The following is a 21,663-nucleotide window of genomic DNA, read 5'->3' as shown; positions in this document are numbered from 1 at the left end:
TGGGGCAGGGGCCCCTCCCAGGGGTGGGGTGGTTGGCCTCAGTTCCAGTGCAGGTGCCGTCTATAACCCCGCTGACGGGGCTGGGGTCTAAATCAGGCTCCCTGGGGGCAGCCGATGCCCCGCTCCTGTCTACGGTGTGTCTGACCCTGAGCCGCCTCCCTGACCATCTCTCCAAAGAGCCTGCCCGGTCATTTCCCCAGCTATTGCTCTCAATCACGGGGAGCCCCCCTGGGTTCACGGTGCAGAGAGACCCCCCCCCCCATCATGGGCTGCTCTCCATGGGAGTCTGGTTTCCCGTCTGCACATGCGCACAGCTGGCTACCACCCTGCTGTCTCCTCACCACCCCGGGGCTGGGACAGCACGCTTCCTTTCTGTCCATCTTTCCAACAGACTGAAGGTAAAGTTTCTGTTTCTGAGCCCTAATCCGTCACCTACCCTGCCGATTCCATCCCTGGGATGCCCCCCGTCTGCCCACTTCTCACCATCCCCACCAGCAATGCTGGGGCAAAGATGACTGGCTGCCCCGCTAAACCTTCCCCCTCTCCCCCCGCTAGGGATACCATCCCCCAAAGTCACCTGGACACAGGACCACCTGGAAGAAAGACAACATTTCTGAGACCCCTTGGAGCTGGGTGTGGCCAAGTGACTAGGTTCTGGCCAACAGGAGGGGGGTGGGCGGTACAATGCCCCCTCCCCGCCGGCCCGACCTGATCCCTGGACGCCGTGACTGGGTGACCTCACGTGGTAAAGGGGATGGAGTGAAGGATCTTGAGACGAACGGCTGTCCTGGATCTTCCAGGTAAGTCCAATGTCATCACGAGGGCCTTACAAAGGGAGGCAGGGGGACCAGAATCAAAGCAGGAGAGGTGACAACAGAAGCAGAGGTCAGAGCCGCCCTCCCCTCAGGTCAGGACTGAGCAGACTCTCCCAGAGGCCACAAACCACGGGCCACCTGACTGTCCCTCGGCAACGTCATCCTCTAGGGAAAAGGAAGCTTAGGCTGCAGACAGAAAACTCTGACAATGGTGAAAACAGCAGAAAACGCTCAAGAAAACTGCCAAAAGAGAAAACGTGTAAAAATTTAGTATTTCGTACAACTTCTTTAAAAGATGTGAAATAATAATACCAGCATAAAAAAAATTACATAGCAAATAATACAGTGTATAAAACTCAGTTAAAAAAACATAATTTTATCATTTAAAATGATTCAGAAAATACATTTTGCTGACAGTAAATCCTAACGTCACAGACGGTGAGAATCCCCCGCGTGCCGCAGAGAGAAACGGGCCCCGGGTACAGCGGGCGCGCACGTTCACAGTCAGGACTCCCGTGGGGCTGCTACGCGGGTGGTACCGGCAGCAGCCTGACCGGGTGGGAGCATCGCAAACGGTTAGGGGCACGGCGACCCCCCTCCCTCGGCCAAGTCCACGGGACCGAGTTCCGGGACAGCCGCCTGACCCCGAACAGCAGCAAGGATGGCCCCCGCCGCACCTTTACTGGTAGATGACCTTCACGCAAAACGTCTCCTCGTTTTTGTCTTCGTGGTCATTGATGTAAATCAGAATCTCCTCCTCCCCGGCCTCCTGACGGGACGCAAACCGCAGGCCGATGGTGTAGGTCTCGCCTCCCCCGACCTGGCAAGAAGCATCGCCGTCCTAGCGCCCACCCCGCCGACCCCTCTCTCTCTCTCTTCCAGCCGCTTCCACGCAGGCAAACACACATTCCCCAGGCTCGCAGGCCCCGGGACGTACACTCATGCTCTGAGTCAAGCTTCCCAGTGTTACTGTCGAAGCCCTCACGGCTGCTCCTCCCAAGCCCCGGGAGACGCGTCACTAAACCCTCCACCGAGCGACAGACCCGGGTCCGCCCGAGCCGCTGCTCACTTTCCCCGAGTCACAGGAGATAAAGGCCTAACTTGCCAGGCAGTCTGGATAAAACTGTTGCAAAACTGCAGGGAAGGTCGTCCCCAGGACTGCCCCCGCCGGGGCCTGGGTGTGGGGTCAGAGGCCTGGCAGAGTTCAGCAGAGGGTGCCCCTGGGGGCCACAGGCCGTTGTCCCCCAGGACTTGCTGACGCCGCCCCCGAGGCAGGGTCCCGGGAGAAGCAGCGCCCAGGCCCCTCACCCCGTGCAGCCCCGCACCTGGAAGGCGTCCTCCTTGAACTGCAGCAGGCGCGGGTGGTCGCTGTGCAGGCGGTAGGCCCTCGGGGAGGGGTAGGGGTTGGTGTAGGTGATGCGCTTGTTGGCGCCCTTCCCACCCCCGGCAGGCAGTGTGATCTCAAAGGCCTGTGGGGAGGGCAGGAGTTGGCCCCGGGCTCCTTCTCCAGCCACTTCTTCCCAAGCCTGCCCTGCACTCCTGGGCCCCAGACATTGGATAAATACGGCAGACAAGCCCCCCGAGTTACCAGTCGCGGGGCTCACGGTACAGGAGGAAACACCCACCCCCCAGGCCCCCAGCCAGAGGGGCCGGGAGGAGGAAACGCCGGCCTGGATCTGGGCAGGCCAGGTCACAGGACACACCACCCGAACCACGTGGCCCATCGCGTCTCACGTCAGACCTTGGAGATGAGGGGTGGGCGGCAGGAGAGGCACACGAGCCACGAGGCCACCAGCTGGTGGGCGTCCACGTCGACCAGGTTGAGGTGCACGAAGCGGCTGCCCGCCCTGCGGGGCCTCACGCCCACATGCAGGTCCTGAACCCCGTGAGGGGGCAGCACGAAGACGCCTTTGGGGTCCGTCTTCAGGAACAACAGAGGAGAAGCAGGTCGGGAGGCAGCCCCTCGAGTCGTGCAGACGAGGGGTTTCCTGGGCGTGCAGCCCAGGGGCTGAGCGGGTCCCAGGGGAACCCCTGTGCTGGGCAGGAGGTCCCCTGGCCTGCGTGGGGTCAGAGGTAAGAAGGCCCGATCTGAGGCCAGAGCGGACCTCACCACCAGCACCCATGCCTGCGGGTCACAGTCTGTGCCCCCATCTGTGCGGGGCGAGTCCCCTCCCACACAGCGCGACGCTCTAAGTGTCAGAGTGGCCTCAGGAGAGACAGAGCTTACATCCCCAGCTCTGAAGCCTGGCCTGCTGTCAGGGCGTCCGCGTCACCCTCGTTATCCAGATGTACGGTTGCAGCCGCACTGATTCCGGAGTATCTGTTAATATTTACCTCCCAACAATTCTACAAATTCACCTTTAGGGCTTACGTGTCTCTCATCCCACAACGGCACATCTGATAAAGGGGATCTGAATGAAGACTCTATCAAAGTCTTCAGGACCGACCACCAGGCCGCAGCCCAGCTCCCACCCCCTCCCCGGGGTGGGCAAGGATGGGGAGGGGCCAGGGGACACCCGCAAAACCCAACAGCCAACCCCACGCACCCCCGCCGAAGGCCATACCGTCAGCTCCTGCGGGTGGGAGCTGAAAGCCTTCACTTTCCTAACTGTCTGCATCCCCCGAAGGACAAGGGCCAGGCGGGTCCGCTGGCCTGTGACACAGGAGACGTCCACGCGCTGCAGGGAGTGGAGGTGGACCTGCCAGGTCTGGACGGGCGTCGCCAGCCAGCGGTCCCTGCACGGGCAGAAGCCACTCACGGTCGGGCGAGGGCAGTACACCAACCGCGGGAGAGGAGCCCCGAGGAGGCTGAAAAGGCGGCCAGGAGGGCGGGCTGGGGCCCAGCCGCCGTCACCCGCTCGGCCACCTTCCCTCTGAGGTGGAAGCTCTCAGGCGGGGCTGCGGCCTCTGCGTGACTTTGACCCTGAACAGATACTCTGGAGGCATGGCAACGTGGGCTTCTGCAGATGTGCACCTAGACCAGCTTAATCCCAAACCAGGCCTGGAGCAAAGTCCACGGGCAGCACAGCGTGGATGAGGACGTGGGCTTGGAGGTCACGTGGGCCTGAGCCTGGGGCCCGCGTTAGCTGCCTGGTGCCCGAGGACACTGACCCTTGGTTGTAAATGGGGTTCAGCATCACCTGCCCACGGGCCGTCAGGACAACACTCTGCGGCCACCACACAGCAGGTGCAGGCCTGGCGCTGCCCCTCAGCCGGGTGGGCACTCAGCACAGGAGACCCCCGCCCGTTCCCAGGTGGGCTGCACCAAACCCTCCAGCCTGCACCGGTTTTAAAGGGTCTCGAGGGCTGGGAGATACGACTTACGGGAAAAGGTAAAGGGACCGGGGTCATTTCACCCAGTCCTCGGGCATCAAAGGAAATGATGCCACCTTCCACCTCCCCTTGGGGGGCCTGGGCAGGACCGCTGCCTGCATTCCCTCGGACTCGGGGAGGGAACCCCAGGGACAAGGGCTGCCTGGGCCGTCCTGGCACTGTGCTGGGGCAGAAGCAGCCTCGAGTCTCTCCTGGCTGGGCTCCTGACGTGTCCCTTAGGCTGTGGTGCCGCTCTGAGCAGAGGCGCCCTTGCAATGCCCCGGCCGGTCTGAGAACCTCACTTCATGTGGCCAAAGGCCCGATGGCCCCCAGCCCCGTCACAAGTTTAGAGGCAGCCAGGGCTGGCCCACTTCCATTGCCACCAGCAGTCCCCAGCCTGCCTCCTCACCCCCTTTACCCACCCTCCAGACCACCAGGGCCCACGTACTCACGCATAAATGGTGACAAAGAAGTCTTTGATCTCCGGGCTGGGACCACTGGCCACCTTCAGGAACACGTCTCGGGGCTCCCTGGGGCCCTGCCAGACAGCGGGGGGCACGTCACGGCCACACCACTGCCTCTTTGCTCTGACCCCAGCCCCCCAAGTCCGCAGGAAGCAAATGCAGGTGTGAACCAGGCCCCCTCCCCCTAACACGTTTTTCATTTTCTGTACTCATCAGAATTCACTATTTTTGTCACTGCAAAAGAGAAAAATCATTAACTTCTTGATTTCATATTGAGTTTAATAATTATATTCTGCAGGAGATTTTACCCAGTTTCCTAACCAATCATAATATGATTATGGCCGTTATCCTTACACAAAGGCAATTAATAAGTGCCTTAATCACCACTCACTTTATTCAGTTTGCCTCATGTCTTTTTTTTTTTTAATTTAAATTCAGATAATCAAGGAAGTGATCTGCTAGCAGAAAAAATGAAAACTCATTCATAAAGCTCTCATGAGGATGTCGAAGTAGCCCTTCAGCATCTTAGAAAGAAACCACTTAAGCAAAACCCTCAAATGAAGAGGCTGCAGGAGACCAGGGGTGCAGATAGTGGGCAGGACCTGGTGGGGAAGGATTTTCCCGGGAGGGCGCTACAGAACTTACCATGTTCTGGGTCTCGCAAATGACATTCGGGTCACTACATCGTACGTAGACTGGGGGGTCCTCACCGGGCATCCCCATGGGAGCACCTGGAGCGGGGAATATCACAACAAATGTCTTTTCCCGAAAGCCTGGGCCATCACAGGTGTTCAGTGAACCCTGCTGGGGGATGGACACTGCCGCCTGCGTGGACACCGGCCCTTCCGTTCCGAGCCGCCTCCCCGGGGACTCACCCCAAGAGACTAACCAAAAGGAAGCGGGGGTGCCATGGAGCCAGTGCCAGACGTGAAAGGCTCGGATCTGTTCTAAAGGCACCAGCTGGAAATGAATCAGCAGGTGGAGGGGAGCCCAGAGAGCTCTCCAGGCTCAGGACTGGGGCCAGAGCAGAGCCTGACACCCGAGGCCGGGCAACCTTCCCAGGGCTGTGGATTTCAGAATGGAATCAGCCTGCCAAGGGCGCCTGTCATCTCAGAGGAGGTGAGAAGGTCACCATGTCAAATGATCAAACGACTGAGGCGAGTGGCAGAATTTACAGCTGTGCCCTGTGTTGTTAAAGAGCATCGCAGGATGACGTAAGGACACCACTTGTCACCCTTGGGGAGAAGCCTTTTCCACCTGTTGAACCTGCCAAATGCCAGCCGTGGGGACGGCGGGACCTGCCTGGAAGCGTGTGCCAGGGCAGCAGGCGGATGGCCTTCTTCAGGAAGGTGAGCTCCGGGTGGTAGAAGCGGAAGACCTGGTCCACCACGTGGGGCTGCAGCTCCACGGTCAGGCAGAGCACGGCGAGGGGCTTGCCGCTGCCTGCGCGGAAAAGAACCTGCCGGGAGAGCAGGTGGCACAGCATCAGGACCCACACGAGGGCTAGTGGGTTTGGAACAGGCACGCGGTGCACACTGCTCACCCTCTGCGCCCTCAGCACCCTGCCCGTCTGCGCCAGGGAGCCCCTCCTGAACTCGTGATCACCGTCTCCCGTTTTTCTTCACCATTCTCCCCTCTTTGGGTCTTTAAGCGACCCACAGTGTTGCTTCTGCCTTCCTGGAGCATCACCTGAAAGCCACTGCCCCGCGCGTCTCTTCCCACATCTGCTGGGAGGCGAGCCCCACCACTGCACCCTCATCCCCGGCAGCTGTGCCCTGACACTCCTGCCGGAATTTCACCGCTACGCTGGGACTTCAACTCTACAATGACCGGCCATTTATTTAGCTGTCGTGCACACAGACACACATAGACACACACACAGACATACACTCCTTAGCTCTCTCTGCTCAGAAGGACCGGAAGCAAGGGCACCCCTGTCGTAATGAGCACGCTCAGCACCCAGACTTTAGTTTCTAAACACCATTCGCCACTAAAAGAAGCCTTAGATAAACGGCTGATTCCAGAAATGGAGGAGGAAAATGTAAGATGACTCTGGAACATCTTGTGTGCCGGGCACGAAGGAAGTGCTCCAAGAATGACAGGGACATGTCAAAAGGACAGAGGGGCCAGTTTGAAGCCGAAGCCACCGGTGGACCAGGGACAATGTGAGCAGCAAAACAAAGAAAGACAGGAACAAATTACAACCCACTGAATGAAACAGGAATTCATGGTCCATAATGGTGACAAACAAATTTCAGAAGTGAACGGATGAAGGCCAAGTGCTGCCTCACTTAGAACATGGAAGGAATGATGAAATCTGAAAGTCACCAATGGGTAACCATCATGCAAGAATCATCAGTGAAGAAATTTTAAAAAGAATGTCTCTATGTGTACAACTGGGTCACTGTGCTGTACAGCAGAGACTGGCACAACATTGTAAATCAACTACACTTTAGTTAAAAAAAAAAGAAGCATCAGCGGATATTAAAACTAGCTGCAGAAGTTGAATGAGGAGCAGGATATTTACAGAGCCTGAGTATCTCCCGACAAAATACTTACCCATTACTTTCTAATTATCAACTATAAAATACTTCTTAATTGATTTTACATTGAAGGAGCCTGGCAGACACCATCTTAACCAAATAAGAGAGTTAAATTAACATCACTGGTAATAGAGCAAATCAACATTGCGTCCCTCCCAATAAGAGGTTCTGAAAAGAACACAGCAAAACATCTGTGCTTTTCCTGCCCTGAATGCACAGCCTGAACCCACCGACGAGCAAACACCAGACAAACCCAGACTAAGCGGCAGGTAACAGAAATGACCTGTGCGCTTCAAAATCACCGAGGGTGTGAGAGGCAAGGAAAGCTAGGGCGGGACCACCAGACGCACCGTGGGAGCCTGGGTGGGTGAGGGATCCAGTGTTGGGATATTTGGTAAAGTGCAAGCGGGGTCTGTGATGAGATTGTATCAGTGCCCATTTCCTGATTTCCCCGGTTCTACTGTGGTGATGGAGCAGAGTGGCCTTATTTTCAGGACATATGAGCTCTAAGTTTCATGGAACAATGGGGCAGTCTGTCCTTAACTTATTCTCAAATTGTTCAGAAAAAATAGGGATAAATATAGACACAGAATGATAAGGCAAATGTAAAATGTCAACAACTGGGAAATCTGGGTAAATAATTCATGGGAACTCTTTGCACTATTCTTATAACTTTTGTCTAAGTTTGAGATCATTTCAAAATAAAGAGTTGTTTAAAAAAAAAAAAAAAAAGGCACAGGCACTGACTTGAAAGGTATGGCCAGAGAGAGGACAGTTTTACAGCCCAGTGCCTGCCACACAGCAGATACAAAACCACGAGTTCATGATAAAACCCCCCAAAAACTGACCATCTTTGGATGTTCCCAGGGCACAACTCATTATTTTTAAAATTGATAAATAAAGGGAAAGAACCCAACATTTATCCTGACCTTCCGGTATTAAGTATCAATATATTCAGGGTAACCAAACGGCTGATGGGGGAAAGCTCTTGTTTATAGAAGAGTCACAGCTAGTAAGTACAAGAACAGTGAGAGGATTTCACCGTTTTCCACCTGGTGGGATAATGGATGTGGGCAGTGGATCCTTAGCGGACACGTCGGCCACCAGGAACAGCCACCCGCCGCGGCCTCTGCACGTGAAGCCGTAGTTGGCCCACGGAGGCCGGCCCACGCCCAGCGTCGCCACAGACAGAGCCTCGAGGACAGCGGGCCCCAACTCCCACAAACCGACCGTGATACGATGAGTGACCAGCATGGACTGGACATCAGTCCATCCTGAGGATTTGTTACTAATTTGGGGGCAGTGATGTCACATAGCCCGGTTTTTTTTTTTTTTTTAAGTCCTTATCTGTTAGAGATACACGCTGAATAAGATATCTGGGATTTGTTTTAAAACTCCAAACTCATGTAAGGAAAAATGTATTAGCCTCTCAGATTTAATTTATAGCCCTAAATAAAGAGCCGACATATTCCTCAGACAAAGGCAAAGCTGTGGCTCCACATTTAAATAAAACACAGCAAATCTCCCCCAAGGATGGGGCTGTGGACACAGGGCTGCCAGGTCCTCAGTCTGGGACGGCACCGAAATCTGTCCCGGGGGGGTGGTGGGTGGAGGGTAAAAGTGTTTCTGTTTTTACTTTCAACCTCCTACAAAAGGCATCTGTCTACCAAACAAACAAACAAACAACAAGAAAACTTCAGAAATTCCTACAAAACGACAGTGTCCCAAGCTCCCCTAAGGACATCCCATCAGCAGGCAGGGGGTTGATAAGTGTGCCCTGCAAACAAGCCGCCCCTGAGGTGGCAATGGGACTGAGTCCTATTTACCAGAAGTAACAAACAGCAGAACCCATGACACGCTTCACCTGGTCCTCTCACAAGACCCCTGGCTGGCACTGCAAGACCTCGGAACATCGGATGGGCGGTCTGCCCCCCTACCTTGGCGTGTTTGGTGGGCATCGTGCTGGACTTACGAGGTGACCCAGCGTCCGTGTCCTTCTCGAATCTCAGCTCAGCAGAGGCCTGTGAGAAACCAGGGAGCCCCCGGGTCACGAGATGGAGGCCCAGGGTGACAGGCACTTCTTCCTACCAGTGGGGCCTCTACCTGTAGGAACGGCTGCCACCCTGGGCCCAGGGCTCCGGGGTCTCGTTTATGCTCAGAGTGAACCCCAGGCGGCTGCTGTTATTAACCAGCCCACCGCCCCAAAGAGGAAGTGGAGGCCGTGTGAGCAGTGGCGGGGGCGGGTGGTCAGGTCCCGTAACCCAGCTCCACCCGAAGCCAGAGGTCTGACACCTTCATCACGGTCCTGATGACCTCTTGCCCCAAAAGTGCATCCAAAGAGCCTGCACTGAAACCTGTGAGCCTCTCACGCCCGCCTCCGTGATGACCACTGCCCTACACAACTGACTCACAAGGTCAGGAAGAAACGCGCACGCCGCGTCCGCTCTACCAGAGCCTGCGCTAGCTCACACCCTGACGTGAAACCCCAGAGTCTCTGCGGTTCACGTCGGGGAGCAAACGCTACGTGAGAAGCGGGCAAACGGCAGTAACTGGGGAGTTTAGAAAACACTAGATCTTCTGAGGTTTAAGAAAGGCTCTTTTACCAATTTAGCAAAGAGAATGAAGAGGAGGTGGTCCAGCCTTTCCTGAGCGCAGGTGAGCCACGGGGCCGCTGGGCACAGCGTAGGTGCCAGGACGTGTGGAGGGGCAGGTGGGGCGGGGGACGGCCGAAGGCTAACCCTCCCACCGCACGGCAGGAGGCCCCCATCTCCCACGTTACTTGGCAAATGGGCTTCCCCGGTGCCCAGCCAGCCGCCTCGGCACAGGAAGAATGGCCTTCCCCACCTGCGCCGAGGCCCGCGGACCCGCAGAGAAGGTCTGGAACTTGAAGGGGATGTGGACCATCTCCCGGGGGCGTAGGAAGAGCTGGGGGGTCAGGCTGCCCCGCGGGTGGAACATGTCCTCCTCCAGGGGCGTGTGCAGGCCGGTCAGCTCTTTGAAGTACCGCCACTCCTGACCGTCCAGGATGAGGCTGGAGGGAGGGGAGACGGCGCTGAGCACAATGTCCTTCCCGGTCGGTCCCAGGACCCGCGAGGGCGAAACCAGCTCGGCTTTCGGGCGGGGCTGGGGGCCCGAGGGGGCGCCCCGCCCTCCCACCTGAGCTCAGCGCTGTCGATCGCGATGGTCACGGTGTGCTGCGCGTTGTCGGGGTTCCTGAGAGCGAATTCGAAGAACTCGGCGGCGCCCAGCGTGGCACGGATGGTGTGCCGCGTGGTGATGGCCAGGCTCAGCGCGTTGGCGATGCTCTCGGCCTTGGTGCGCTCCCGGTAGGCGGCGATGAGCTGCAGGTCCCGAGCGTGCTGGGCACGGATGCTCTGCTGGGCCTGCGGACACAGGGGCCGAAGCGGGGCCACGGTCCCGGGTGCCCTGCTGCTTGGGGGCTGTTCTCTGGCCCTTTCCCCACCCGCCCCAAACACCACATCTCCTTGGAATCACCACCCCCCCCACCACCGACACGGGGTCAGTTGGGACTGGCCACCTACAGCTCCGGGGGACAGGGAATGGGGCTGCCCATCTACAGCACCCCAGCTTCCCTCTGCCCACAGGTGATGTACCCGTGGAAGGCGGGCTCTGCCCACATGCCCCCGAGACTCCAACCACCCACCAGGGCACAGTGGGAATTAAGAGCAGCAGCTACCAATAAAAGAGGGAAGAATGGTCCCCAAACTAAGGCGGGTGACCGGCTCACCGGCCAGGCCTCCGGCGTGGCAGCGGGAGCCCTGTCTGCGAGCAGAGTCCCCAGGAGGGGCTGCGGCCGGACCTGACTGACCTCAAGCTGGGCCAGGGTCCAGACCCAGGCACGCTGTCTTGGTGGGCTCAGCGTGGGTCCTTCATCCACCTCCTTCTTCAAATGCCTTATGTTTCAGTGGGCTTGGCCACCCCAGATGTGTTCTAGAGGCTGGGGACAGGCTTATCTTTCTCAGGTGCCTTGCAGTAAAAAGTGAGGCCCGTCGGAGGCTGCTTTGCAAGCCCAAGACCTAGAAGGCATGCCCACATGCTAGGGAGGCAGCTGGGCGCTGAGGGCCTCCAAAACCAAGGAGGCCTAGGCATCTGAAGGCCTTCGGACTCTAACTCAGAAGGTGAGGACCGAATCTGACCTCTCACTTAAATTATTTTGGAGGCTGACTTTCCAATATCCAAAGCTTTGGTCTTTCCCCCGCAGGGGAATTGAAGCTGAGCCTTTAGTTTCTCCCTGGGGATTTAAAAACGAGAGGGTGGTCATGTTGACATCTGAGGCCTCCCTATGTGGGTACTTTATGATCAGAGCTTCTCGACGGGACGGAGCCTCTACCAGGCTGGGCTGGGCAGCACGGCCAGGTGTAATTTAGGGTGAGAAACAGACAGAGCTCGGCTTTTCAACCTCGACTTGAGACAGCGGGTTGTTCTGACCTGCCAGGGACACAACCTGTACTGCCCACCAGTTAGAGGCCCTGGGACGAGGGCCCTAGGGGACAGGCCACATGGAGGTGGGCACAGGACTGGCCCGTCAGACTGACCACCCGGGCGGGCACCGTGACAGCCACTCCCTGGTTTTCCGTAGGCCTGGTGGGTAAAAGCCACAGGCCGAGACAGTGTGGCCCCAGGGCGTCAGGTGCCCGCACGGCCCCTGGCCAGGTGGAAAGGCTGGAAAGAAGGATCCACCTGTGGGGGCACCTGGCATGACCCAGACTGCGCGAGGCTGCCATTAACCGCAGGCTCAGACTCGTACAGACGCGAGCCAATCCTCCAGCAACAGCTTTACCAATGACTAGAGCCACCAGTAAAACAGAGGTGCTGTTTCGGTCTCTTTCTGCCATAAACCTGTCTTCTTTCTTAATTCGAAACCCATGCAGGCAAAGGTGATGACACGTATTGGACCCCTCAGACCCCAAGAGGCAGCAATTCGCACTGTGGCCCCGTGACAGGTCCAGGGATGGGCAGGGAGACCCGTGGGCCACGTGCTGGCATTTCTGGAAAGTAAAGTCCTCTCTTCCGTGGCACTTGGCATGTTTTGACAACACGGAACGTGGGACTAGTGCCACCAGTTCGCTAGCGTGAGGGGCAATCCCGGAGCTGCTGGGGTGTCCCTGTAGAGGGTATGCAGAGGAGAGAGGACGCAGGGACTGACCGCTGTCGCTAGGGCAGCCGCCGTCCTGAGCACTGCACACAGGTTAAGCCGGGTGACCCTCACAGGGAGGCTGTGACTGTCCCAGGGCACCGCAGGGATTCCAAAGTAGGTGTCAGCCCCACACTCTGTGCTCCTGGCCCCAGGCTCACCACCTCCCCCAGGAAGCCCCGAGACCCTCAGCCTCCCTCGAATCTGACCATCAGGGAGAGAAAGCTGCACCCCAGCTGCCCTCAGCCTCCCCCCCTCACAAGAGGTCACACACGGTTCCACACGCTCACCACGCGCGTGCAGGGCCAGCCGGGACACGGCTCCTGTCGACTCTCTTCCCAAGGACCCACTGATTCCATAGAACTCCCATCCCTTCTTCAAGGAAGGCTGAGAAAGCTGGAAGGGAGAGAGACTACCGCATATCTGATACATCAAGTTACTTTCACCTCAAAATTCTCCAGGGCTATGAACCCAGGAAATCATTACAATTTAGTGGAAATTTTTCTTGTATTTGGAAATCCAATTACTTCCAAATTCACGGCTGTATTCAAAATGAGGGCTCTGAGCTGTTGATTTCTCTATTAGAACATATCAGGGCTTCCCTGGTGGCGCAGTGGTTAAGAATCCACCCGCCAATGCAGGGGACACGGGTTCGAGCCCTGGTCCGGGAAGATCCCACATGCTGCGGAGCCACTAAGCCCGTGCGCCACAACTACTGAGCCTGCGCTCTAGAGCCTGCAAGCCACAACTACTGAGCCCACATGTCTCAACTACTGAGCCCGCGTGCCTAGAGCCCGTGCTCCGCAACAAGAGAAGCCACTGCAATGAGAAGCCCGCGCACCGCAACGAAGAGTAGCCCCCGCTTGCCGCAACTAGAGAAAGCCCGCATGCAGCACCGAAGACCCAACGCAGCCAAAAATAAATGAATTAAAAAGAACATATCAAGTAAGAGGAAACCAACCAAATGAATCACAATAACAATGATGCTAACACCACCGGCAGCTGTCGGGCTTAGGACCTGCCGTGCGCGGGGCCCAACCCCCCGGAAGCGGGAGCCGCTTGTGTCCCCGGCTGACAGCTGGCGGAGCCTCAGAGGCTGCCGAGGAGGGAGCAGCCTGGGTGCTGGCCGGGGAGGAGGCCTGCCCCAAGCCCAGCCCACGGCCGGCCTCCCCTCAAGGCGTCCCCACAGCCACAGCGCTGCTCCTCGGCCAGCAAGACTCTGCCGCCCTCTGCCCGGGGACCCGCTGGTCCAGCCGGCTGTCTGGGCCCCTCCCACTGTGCTCTGCTCCTCCCCCCACCAATTGGACTGAATGGTCTTTTGCTTGTTGGTTTATTTCTGTCTCCCTCCCTCCACGGCCCCCCTCTGCGAGCACCAGGGGAAGGCCGGCCACTGCCTGTGTCTGCCAGGCCATGGGCACAGGCCTGGCCCCTGAGAAGGACGGCGTCTGTTCAGACACCCGCCTGCCTCAATGTAAAGGATCCTAAGGCCCCTGTGGCTTCCTTATCCCGTAAACTCCCACTTCTTAGGGTCTTATTTAGATTTTTAGTCTAAGGTGGGAATTCTTCCGGCAAGATCGATCACTCTGACAACCCGTGATGCAGACGTTGTCATGGCTCTGCTCCCCAAACCTGGGGAGCCCTCAGAATCCCCGTCGGAGCTTTTCTAAAAGCCTAGGCTCCAAGGACACTCCCCCCAACCAAGGGAGGGGAGCCCAGGAGTCAGCTTTTACGCAAAGCGCGCCAGTAATTCTGGCCTGGAAACTTCCCTCGGTGGCTGAGAGGTCGGGTCTCATGTTCTGTAACCAGGAGGATGAGGGAGCCCGCAGGAAAGGGGCGGGGCGGGGGCGGGGCGGGGAGGGGGCGGGGCTGCTCCCGCAGCGTTCCCGAGGACGCGGGGGCGGAGCCTCACCAGCGCGCCCAGCCCGCAGCGGCCGGGCTCGGCTCCGCGCTCCCGCAGGTGCACGGCCCGCATGCGCTCCAGCTTGCGCCTGCGGACGGCGTCCCCCTCGCGGCCGGCGCCCTGGGGCCGCGGGGTCCCCGGCCACGGGGGCGAGAAGAGCAGGGCGGCCAGCTCACTGTCCACGTCGGCCAGCTTCTGCGCTTGGACCACATTTTTCACTGCTGGAAGGTTCAACGAGAGGGCCAGAGGTTAAAGGTCAGAGTTTACGTTCTCTAAGCAGCCACGGCTCCACGCCCTCCAGAGCCAAGCCTCAAGCTTTTCATAAACCCTCAGAGGCTGGTAAAGGTGGAAATGACGCACCCTGCCCTCCACGGCGTCCCTCCCTTACCAGCCTCTCACATAGAAGGGATTCTGTCTCGGTGCTTAGATACAAATGTATTAATGCCCACTAGGGGGTCCGCTAGGGAGAAGGTCAGCACTGTAGAAGCTCAGGCTCTCAGGATTCGCCAGACGCCCTCGCCCAGGACGGCGCCCCTGCTCACCCCCAGCCCCCCAGCAAGCACCCCCGATGCCCAGCACACTGTCCGGGCTCTCAGGCACGCTGTCCTGTCAGGTCCTCAAACCCACCCTGGGTGCGGGTTATCAGGAGGCCCGAGCTCAGATCAGGAATCGGGGGCTCCAATGAGTTGTGCCCTGAGGGCCCGGGCCAGCAGGGGTGGGTGGAGCCCAGAGCTTCTCCTCTCTGCACCCGGCTGCCTCTGGCTGGCTGGGCCCCCAGAGCACCATCTCCTTCGGGGGCTCTACTCGAAGCCTAGACCCACAGGAAAGCTGTGTAGCCGACAACCAGAAGCCACGATAGGCCAGGCCCCGGCAGGCAGGAGAGCTACTTTCTCCCTCCCATCACTGGCTGTGCCACTGACATGCACACGTGGCACGTGCCACGCCACAAGCTGACACGTGAGAGTCCCGGACAATCAGTAAACCCAGCACAGGCGGCAGGTAAGAGGGAACACCCCAACTTAGCATCATGTCCTTCCTTCAGGCACCCCCAGAACCACGGGAAGTAACCGCGAGCCTGAACTCCGCCGGCTGGAGCCCCCTCCCCGCCCTCGAGAATCTCTGCCTCCTGCTGCTGTGCTCCACGTGGTGGTGAAGCAGCTTCCCCTCACGCGCCACCTCTCCTTCCATCACACGTAAACAAGCGCTATTTCCAGGTTCTTCGGGTGCCATGAGATGGCGCAGACGTCTCAAGTGGCCACCCCAAAAGGGCACTTTTCGTGTGTCTGGGGTCCAGCTCCATGGGAACGGGAGCTCCAACCTGGATCGGGCTCAAGCAGCCCGAGGCCCCCGGTCCCGAGTGGAGGGGCCAGGGTGGGAGACGAGCCAAGCTGGGGGGTGATCAACTGGCTTGTGTGTTCAGGCTGCATCAGCCCGACCGTGGGGGTGATGGGACCATGTGGGACCACACTGCTGAAGCCAGGAAGCACCTTGCGAAATTCGGCACAACTTCCTGCTTCCAGAACCTTGCCCGGGCGGTGGAGACATGGCTTCTGGTGGAGTGCCCGGCCCTCTGGTTTTGACCAAAATAGGGATTGGAAGACTGATGACTCCAGAGGCTCTGGATCCCTCAGCAAACCCTCACTGTCACAACTCCCCGCGCTGCCCATAGGAGCCCCCGACCTGCCGGGCCACGGGCCACGGGTTTTACAAATCCTCTCGTACCTGTCCCTGGTTGTGGGGGGGGGGGGGGGATGGGAGGCACTCCCTGCTCCGTGGAGCCAGCTCTCCATCCATTCTCTTGGTGGCCAAGGGGACCAGCTGGGGATGGGGAGGCACTGGCCCCAAAGCAGGAAATCCAGATTCTAGCCCAAGTTCACGACCCTTAACCACACAACCGGCCATGTCACCTGACCTCTGTGACTCAGTTTTTTCAACATTAAAATGAGGAAGCTGGTCCGGAACAGACTCTCAGCCTGCCGGGCTCACGCAGCATGGACCCCTTTGAGCATCTGAATGTACCCGGGCCGCTCTCCTGGGCTCAACCCGGGAGAAAACGTACGAGGACCCATAGTTTGGGCAGGAGTTTCAGGGGACTCGTGGGATTCTGGAGACCTTCCAAGATGGCACCAAAGGCCTCCCAGTCCTGACCCCCGCAGCTCTGGAATTCCCACCCAGGGCACAGGTTCAAGACCAACAAAGTCAAGGGCCATCAACACAAGACGCTCATGGCAGTTTCCGATTCACATGAGATGACCTGCAACCTCTGGGGGCTGCTCCTCAAAGGGCACCTCCCACTTTTCATTCCAATGACAAGTATTTTACATTCAGGTCTGGGGGGTCATTTGAAAGGGGACGGAAAAACTTCCGTGTTATGCGATATTTTCACAAGCCCAGGTCTTTATCTCCCGAGCCTCTCTTCTCCCCAACATGGGGAGTTTCAAATTAGTTTTTAAAAAACAGCCTACATTCATCCTGACCTTTTCCTCCTGTCCCCTTCCCCTGGGGAGGAGCAGCTACCCGAAAACAAACGCCACTCCTAGGACTGTAATCTCCACCAAGTAACACCGGTGGCTTCCCCAGGGCCCAGCCTAGAGAGCGCTGGGCTGACGAACGCGGTGACTCGACGTGGCCTGCAGGTCACTGAGCCGGAGGCGGAGCCACGGCTCGGGCCCCCAGATCCAGAGGGCAGGGCCCCACGACACAGGCGCACGCGTGTGCTCCTGCACACGGACACGCATGCACACACACGCGGCCCTCCGCCTCTCGCTCTGCCCCACCGCCCGCCCACCGCCCCGAGCACAACCCCCAGCCTCCACCCGTAGGCCCCTCGGTCTCTCCACTCACGTCTGGGAGCCCCGGGCGTGAGAAGGCCACCTCCCGAGAAGCCGGTGGCTCCGTCATTCGAGATGACCCGCGACCTGGAAGGTGGCAGTGAGCTGGGACTCCTCACTCTCCGTTCACACAAGTGACCTGAACGAAAAACACCCCCCGCCCCGCATGAGACATAAATACCAGAACAGAGTCGATGACACTCACCCGGATCCCCGCCCACAACCCCACTTTCCACTCTCAGGTCGGAGTTCTTTTTGCAGCAGAGAAACGGTGGGTGGGCAGAGGCCCGTTTCCTTCGAGCTCCCTGCTCTCCAGGTCCCCACTCTCCTCCGTCTGACCTCTGCTTTCCCACCACGAGTCGGGGCTCGAGACGCTCAGGGCAGGTCTCTGGGGGGCCCGGCCCCGGGCTCTGGGATGGTCGCAGACTCTCCTGTCAGGCCCTCGAGTGTCATGCTGTTCCAAGAAGGCCTTTGTGCCCTTCTGCACACGTCTGCGCCCAAACACGCCTCGGGGGAGACACCCTGAGAGCCCCGGTATCTGACCGTGGGCCGGGGGTCAGGGCAGCCTGCCCTCCCCAGGGAGGCCCCACGGGAGACCTGCAGATACAGTGGCAGCGGAGCTCCCAGGGGAGCCGTGGTCACACGCACAGCCAGGATCACGGGGTCAAAGAAAGGAAAGGGGCTCTTGGGATCTCTAAATGATGAATGACCCCGTAAAGCCTCAGAAGAGGCTGGCAAAAAGATGGCGTCAAAAAGCTCGCCTGAGCCGAGAAGTCGCCAAGCACGAGGACGGCCCTCTCCCACGGAAAGAGTCACAGGAGACCTGGGCGTGGGTGACAGATGCCTGGATCCGCGGCCTGGCACTTGACCGCGGCTGTGAATGCAGAGGCGGGGCCCCATTCGGGCAGGCGCCGACCGTGCCTCTGTCTCCCTGAAGGCCCGCACAGCAGCACCCCATCTGCTGGCCCGCGCCCGCCGCGCGCTGCAGAACAACCAGTTTCAAAAAGAAACAAAAGCCACGACACTTTTTTTTTGTTCAAGAACTGCAGAATGTACAGAGGAAAGCACAGTGTGGCCGCGTTGTACAAGCGTGCTGCGCGCGGCATCTGTCCCCTGCCTCACGGCCTCCCAGGCTGGGTATCTCAGGCTCCTTCCCACGAGCTTATCTCTCTCTTGCAGGCAACGTATGAAAATGACAATTTAAGATAACGCATAATGGAGCTAATCTTTCTTCTGAAGATAAGATTTTAAAACCTGGAATCACTGCACATTTGTGGGCTGGTGAATTAAAAATAAAAATAACCAACACAATCTTGGAAGCAGAATGCTTCTAGCAACTCCCCTCAGCCGTAGGCGCTTTTGAATAATGTCTGCTTCTCACACACAGCTCATTTATTTCTCCAGAACCTAATTGAGTTTTGCCGTTTCCATATTGTCTGTTCTCCAGGCTGCCTTGGATCCTACATTTGTAAACACGGGAGCAGAAGCCCCAGACCTGGCTTAACGGGCTCCGCGCTCACGCCTGCCGCTCTGTCCCAGCTCTGCCGGCTCCGCGCTGTCGGCACAGGTGGAAAGGGCCCACGGGGCTCGAGGTCTAAAATCAGGCTGGGCTGTAAGGAATGGAAAATTCCCCAATAAAACGCCAGAGAGGTTTGAGTCCAGAAACCTCAGATGGCTTGGTGTTGTCCTGCTTTCAATCCTTCCTCAGTCCCCTCGAGGGGGATGGAGCGGGCTTGTCACTAGCCCCACGAGGGCTCACACCGGCCTCTGCCCTGAGGCGGGCACAGGCAGGCATGCCCGGCCTAACGTCCCCTGTCCCATCAGGGGCCTCAGTGGAGCCCCCAGAATGTCCAGGCAGGACCATCCCAGCCACACCCAGCCCCAGCCTCCTGCCCACATGGAAGGAGGACTGGGGCTTTCCTCGGCGTCTCTGACGAGCAGCCCTTGGGACACCATCTGACGTAAGGTCAAGGTGCTCGGCTCTGAACAAGCACGTCCCTCTGCCCCTCTGTTCCCAAGCTCTGTGGTGTGGAAGTTTAGGAACAGTTCTCTCTTCTCTCCTCCATAATGAGGCAGTGCTATGAGCTGAAACTCCAGATGAAACTCTCCCGAAACCAGTCATCTTATTTGAGGATCGTCACAGCAATGTCCCATGGATAGTACCAGAAATAAAACGTGGGCAAGACAGAGACAGCTAATAATACCAAACCCCGACCAGAAATCAGGAATACCAAACAACCGGTGCCAGGGAAGGCTCATTGGTCCAGGGCAGGCTCAGTGGTCACGGGAAGGCTCAGTGGTCAAGGACAGATGCTCAGTGGTCAAGGGCAGGCACTCAGTGGACAAGGACAGGCTCATTGGTCAAGGACAGATGCTCAGTGGTCAAGGGCAGATGCTCGGTGGTCAAGGGCAGATGCTCGGTGGTCAAGGACAGATGCTCGGTGGTCAAGGGCAGATGCTCGGTGGTCAAGGGCAGATGCTCGGTGGTCAAGAACAGATGCTCAGTGATGAAGGACAGATGCTCAGTGGTCAAGGGCAGATGCTCGGGGGTCAAGGGCAGATGCTCGGGGGTCAAGGGCAGATGCTCGGTGGTCAAGGACAGTTGCTCAGCAGTCAAGGGCATAATTAGTAGTCAAGCTAATGAGAGCTCTTCTGAATTCCTACTGAGTGCTGATGCCCATGATGTGACCACTGTCCTGAGGGGGCTCAGGCCCCAAATGGGAAGAAGAGTAGCCACCCAGGAACAAGAGCAAAGCTGCCAGGGACTCTTACCCACGTTGGCCAAGGTCAGGTGCAGCCGGCCCTTCACCACCGTGTGGACGTTGATGGGCTTGACACAGCCAAACCTGGTCACGTCTCCACTCACCACCATGGTGTCCTGTTCATGCTCTGTCGCCACGACCTCAAGCTCATGCGAGACCTGAACGGCTGGGCGCCCTTGGCGGAGGAGGTGCTGCGGAGGAGAAAGGACCGGTCAGAGGGCGGCCGAGGCAGGGGCTATCTGCTTCTGAAAACCCGAGTCCCCGCTGTCGGGCCTTTCCCCCAAATCCTTAACAAAGTGCATCCCGATTCACCCACTGAGCAAACCCCAGGGATGTACGAGCGGGCCTGGCAGCCACCTGCATGGAGCCCCCTCCGCGCGGAGAAGATGAGAACATGGCACAGAACAAGGGGGGATGCTGAGGAAGCCCAGCTCCGCGTCGGCGGGAGCCCCGTGGAGCCTCCACTGGGCCCCTCAGGACGAAGATGTGCCTCCAGGCAGGGGTGGGGCACGCCAGGCCCGGGCGGGACACAGGGGGCTTCAGTGTGGCAGAAAGGCGGGCAGCAGGTCCGAGGAGGGGCCGCAGGGCAGACGGAGCTGTGTCAAGAGGGTCCTTTCCAACCCCACTCTTCTCTGCTAATCAAGTTTAACCCTTCGGAACTCTCCTGAGCCCAAGAGCGAGTGGGGCCGGCCGGGAGGGAGGGCTGGGCCCCTTCTCCTGGGAGGCCCGGGCACGTCACCAGGCCTCCTGACTGTCACACGTAAATGGAAGCATGGGGCCAGGTTCAGGTCCTGCTTCTGGAATTCTGGCCGTGTCCCTCCAGCACTTGTCCTCTGCCTGTCTCTGGGGCGGACACGCCCAGACCAGATCCCTCCTGAGTGGGTCTGGGGCTTCCAGCTCCGGAGAACCTGCTTGCTCAGCAGCGCTTGTCCACATAACGCCAACACGTTCACGGTCCAGGAGCCTCGGCAGCCAGACGGGGTGAAGACCCCTCCAGAGGGTGGCCAGTCAAGGCAAGAAGCGACGCCCGGCTGCCCCAGGAGCAGTGATGCCAATAAAAACAGGGTATCGCGTCTCGCCTAGGAAACCGCAGAGGTTTTTTTTTCCCCACGCCGTAAAGGGTGGGAAAGCAGGCGCCTTGGTCATCTTCCAGGAAGAGCGCCGTGCCAGGCCCCTGGGCCCCCTGCCCGAGGCTCCACATTTGCGCACTCGTGACTCGGAAACGCGGCTTTGGGGCGTTCTCATTTAGGGAGAAGATGATGGAGTCAGACCTGGGCTGAAAGCCTGGTCCCAGCAAGACCCGGGGCCTCGGCTTCATTGCTGGACACAGGGATCAGGGCAGCAGTCCCAGGGCCAGGCTGAGGACACTGCAGCGGAACGGGGGGGCAACCGGGCACTGGCAGCGACCACCGCGAGACCCCAGCGATGCTGGCGCTGTCACCGCTCAGGAACTGAGCTGGAGAGGTGAGCCACCGTGACTCCAAGGTGTTCCCTGCAGTGTTTCCACCAGGAAAAGGCGCTTAACTGTCCAACAACAGGGGACAGTGCGACGAGCTGTGATGCGTCTGGTAACGCAGGAAATACCCACAGAAGGCCACGTAAGCACCTGACAGCTCAGGACCTGGACTTGCACAAATTTTCCATCTTCTCTACATAGATGTTAACGTGAAGACTTGCTTATTTTTAAAAAGTAAAATTCCATTTTATTTAAACCAATTCTGTGTCAGTAAACCTGACAGCACTTGTTGAAGGGGCTCTTCGTGGAGGATGAGATCAAATAACCCCTCCATTCGCTTCGCTCGCCCCTCCCTCCCCTTGCCTCGCCCCGCCCCACCCCTCCTGCCTTTCGCCTCACCCCTCCCTCCCTCCTTCTATTCATCC

General features: G+C 58.5%; 1 protein-coding gene across 10 annotated transcripts in view; it reads right to left on the bottom strand.

Moving 5' to 3' along the window:
* Positions 1-1,068: 1,068 nt before the first annotated feature.
* The window catches only part of NPHP4 (nephrocystin 4), a 140,143-nt gene continuing 119,548 nt past the window's right edge, over positions 1,069-21,663 (bottom strand). For 8 of the 10 annotated variants that reach the window (XR_014265690.1, XR_014265691.1, XR_014265693.1 and 5 more), the window contains 8 exons: positions 19,793-19,973; positions 17,034-17,159; positions 14,199-14,410; positions 10,291-10,517; positions 9,979-10,165; positions 8,961-9,155; positions 5,237-6,050; positions 4,580-4,665 (listed from right to left, as the gene is read on the bottom strand). Coding sequence is in view for 1 of the 10 variants with exons in the window: in XM_082469383.1 (XP_082325509.1) it covers positions 1,495-1,635; positions 2,141-2,284; positions 2,557-2,736; positions 3,380-3,551; positions 4,580-4,665; positions 5,237-5,322; positions 5,894-6,050; positions 9,072-9,155; positions 9,979-10,165; positions 10,291-10,517; positions 14,199-14,410; positions 17,034-17,159; positions 19,793-19,973 (1,983 nt within the window). In the remaining 9 variants the exon portion in view is untranslated. Of the gene's footprint in view, positions 1,636-2,140; positions 2,285-2,556; positions 2,737-3,379; positions 3,552-4,579; positions 4,666-5,236; positions 6,051-8,960; positions 9,156-9,978; positions 10,166-10,290; positions 10,518-14,198; positions 14,411-17,033; positions 17,160-19,792; positions 19,974-21,663 lie in introns of those variants that run through there. The other 2 variants (XM_082469383.1, XR_014265692.1) reach the window with 2 other exon arrangements.

The sequence above is a fragment of the Balaenoptera physalus genome, assembly GCF_965194825.1.
Source record: "Balaenoptera physalus genome assembly, chromosome: 1".
Lineage (NCBI taxonomy): Eukaryota > Metazoa > Chordata > Mammalia > Artiodactyla > Balaenopteridae > Balaenoptera > Balaenoptera physalus.
This window is presented reverse-complemented; position numbering and strand designations above follow the sequence as displayed.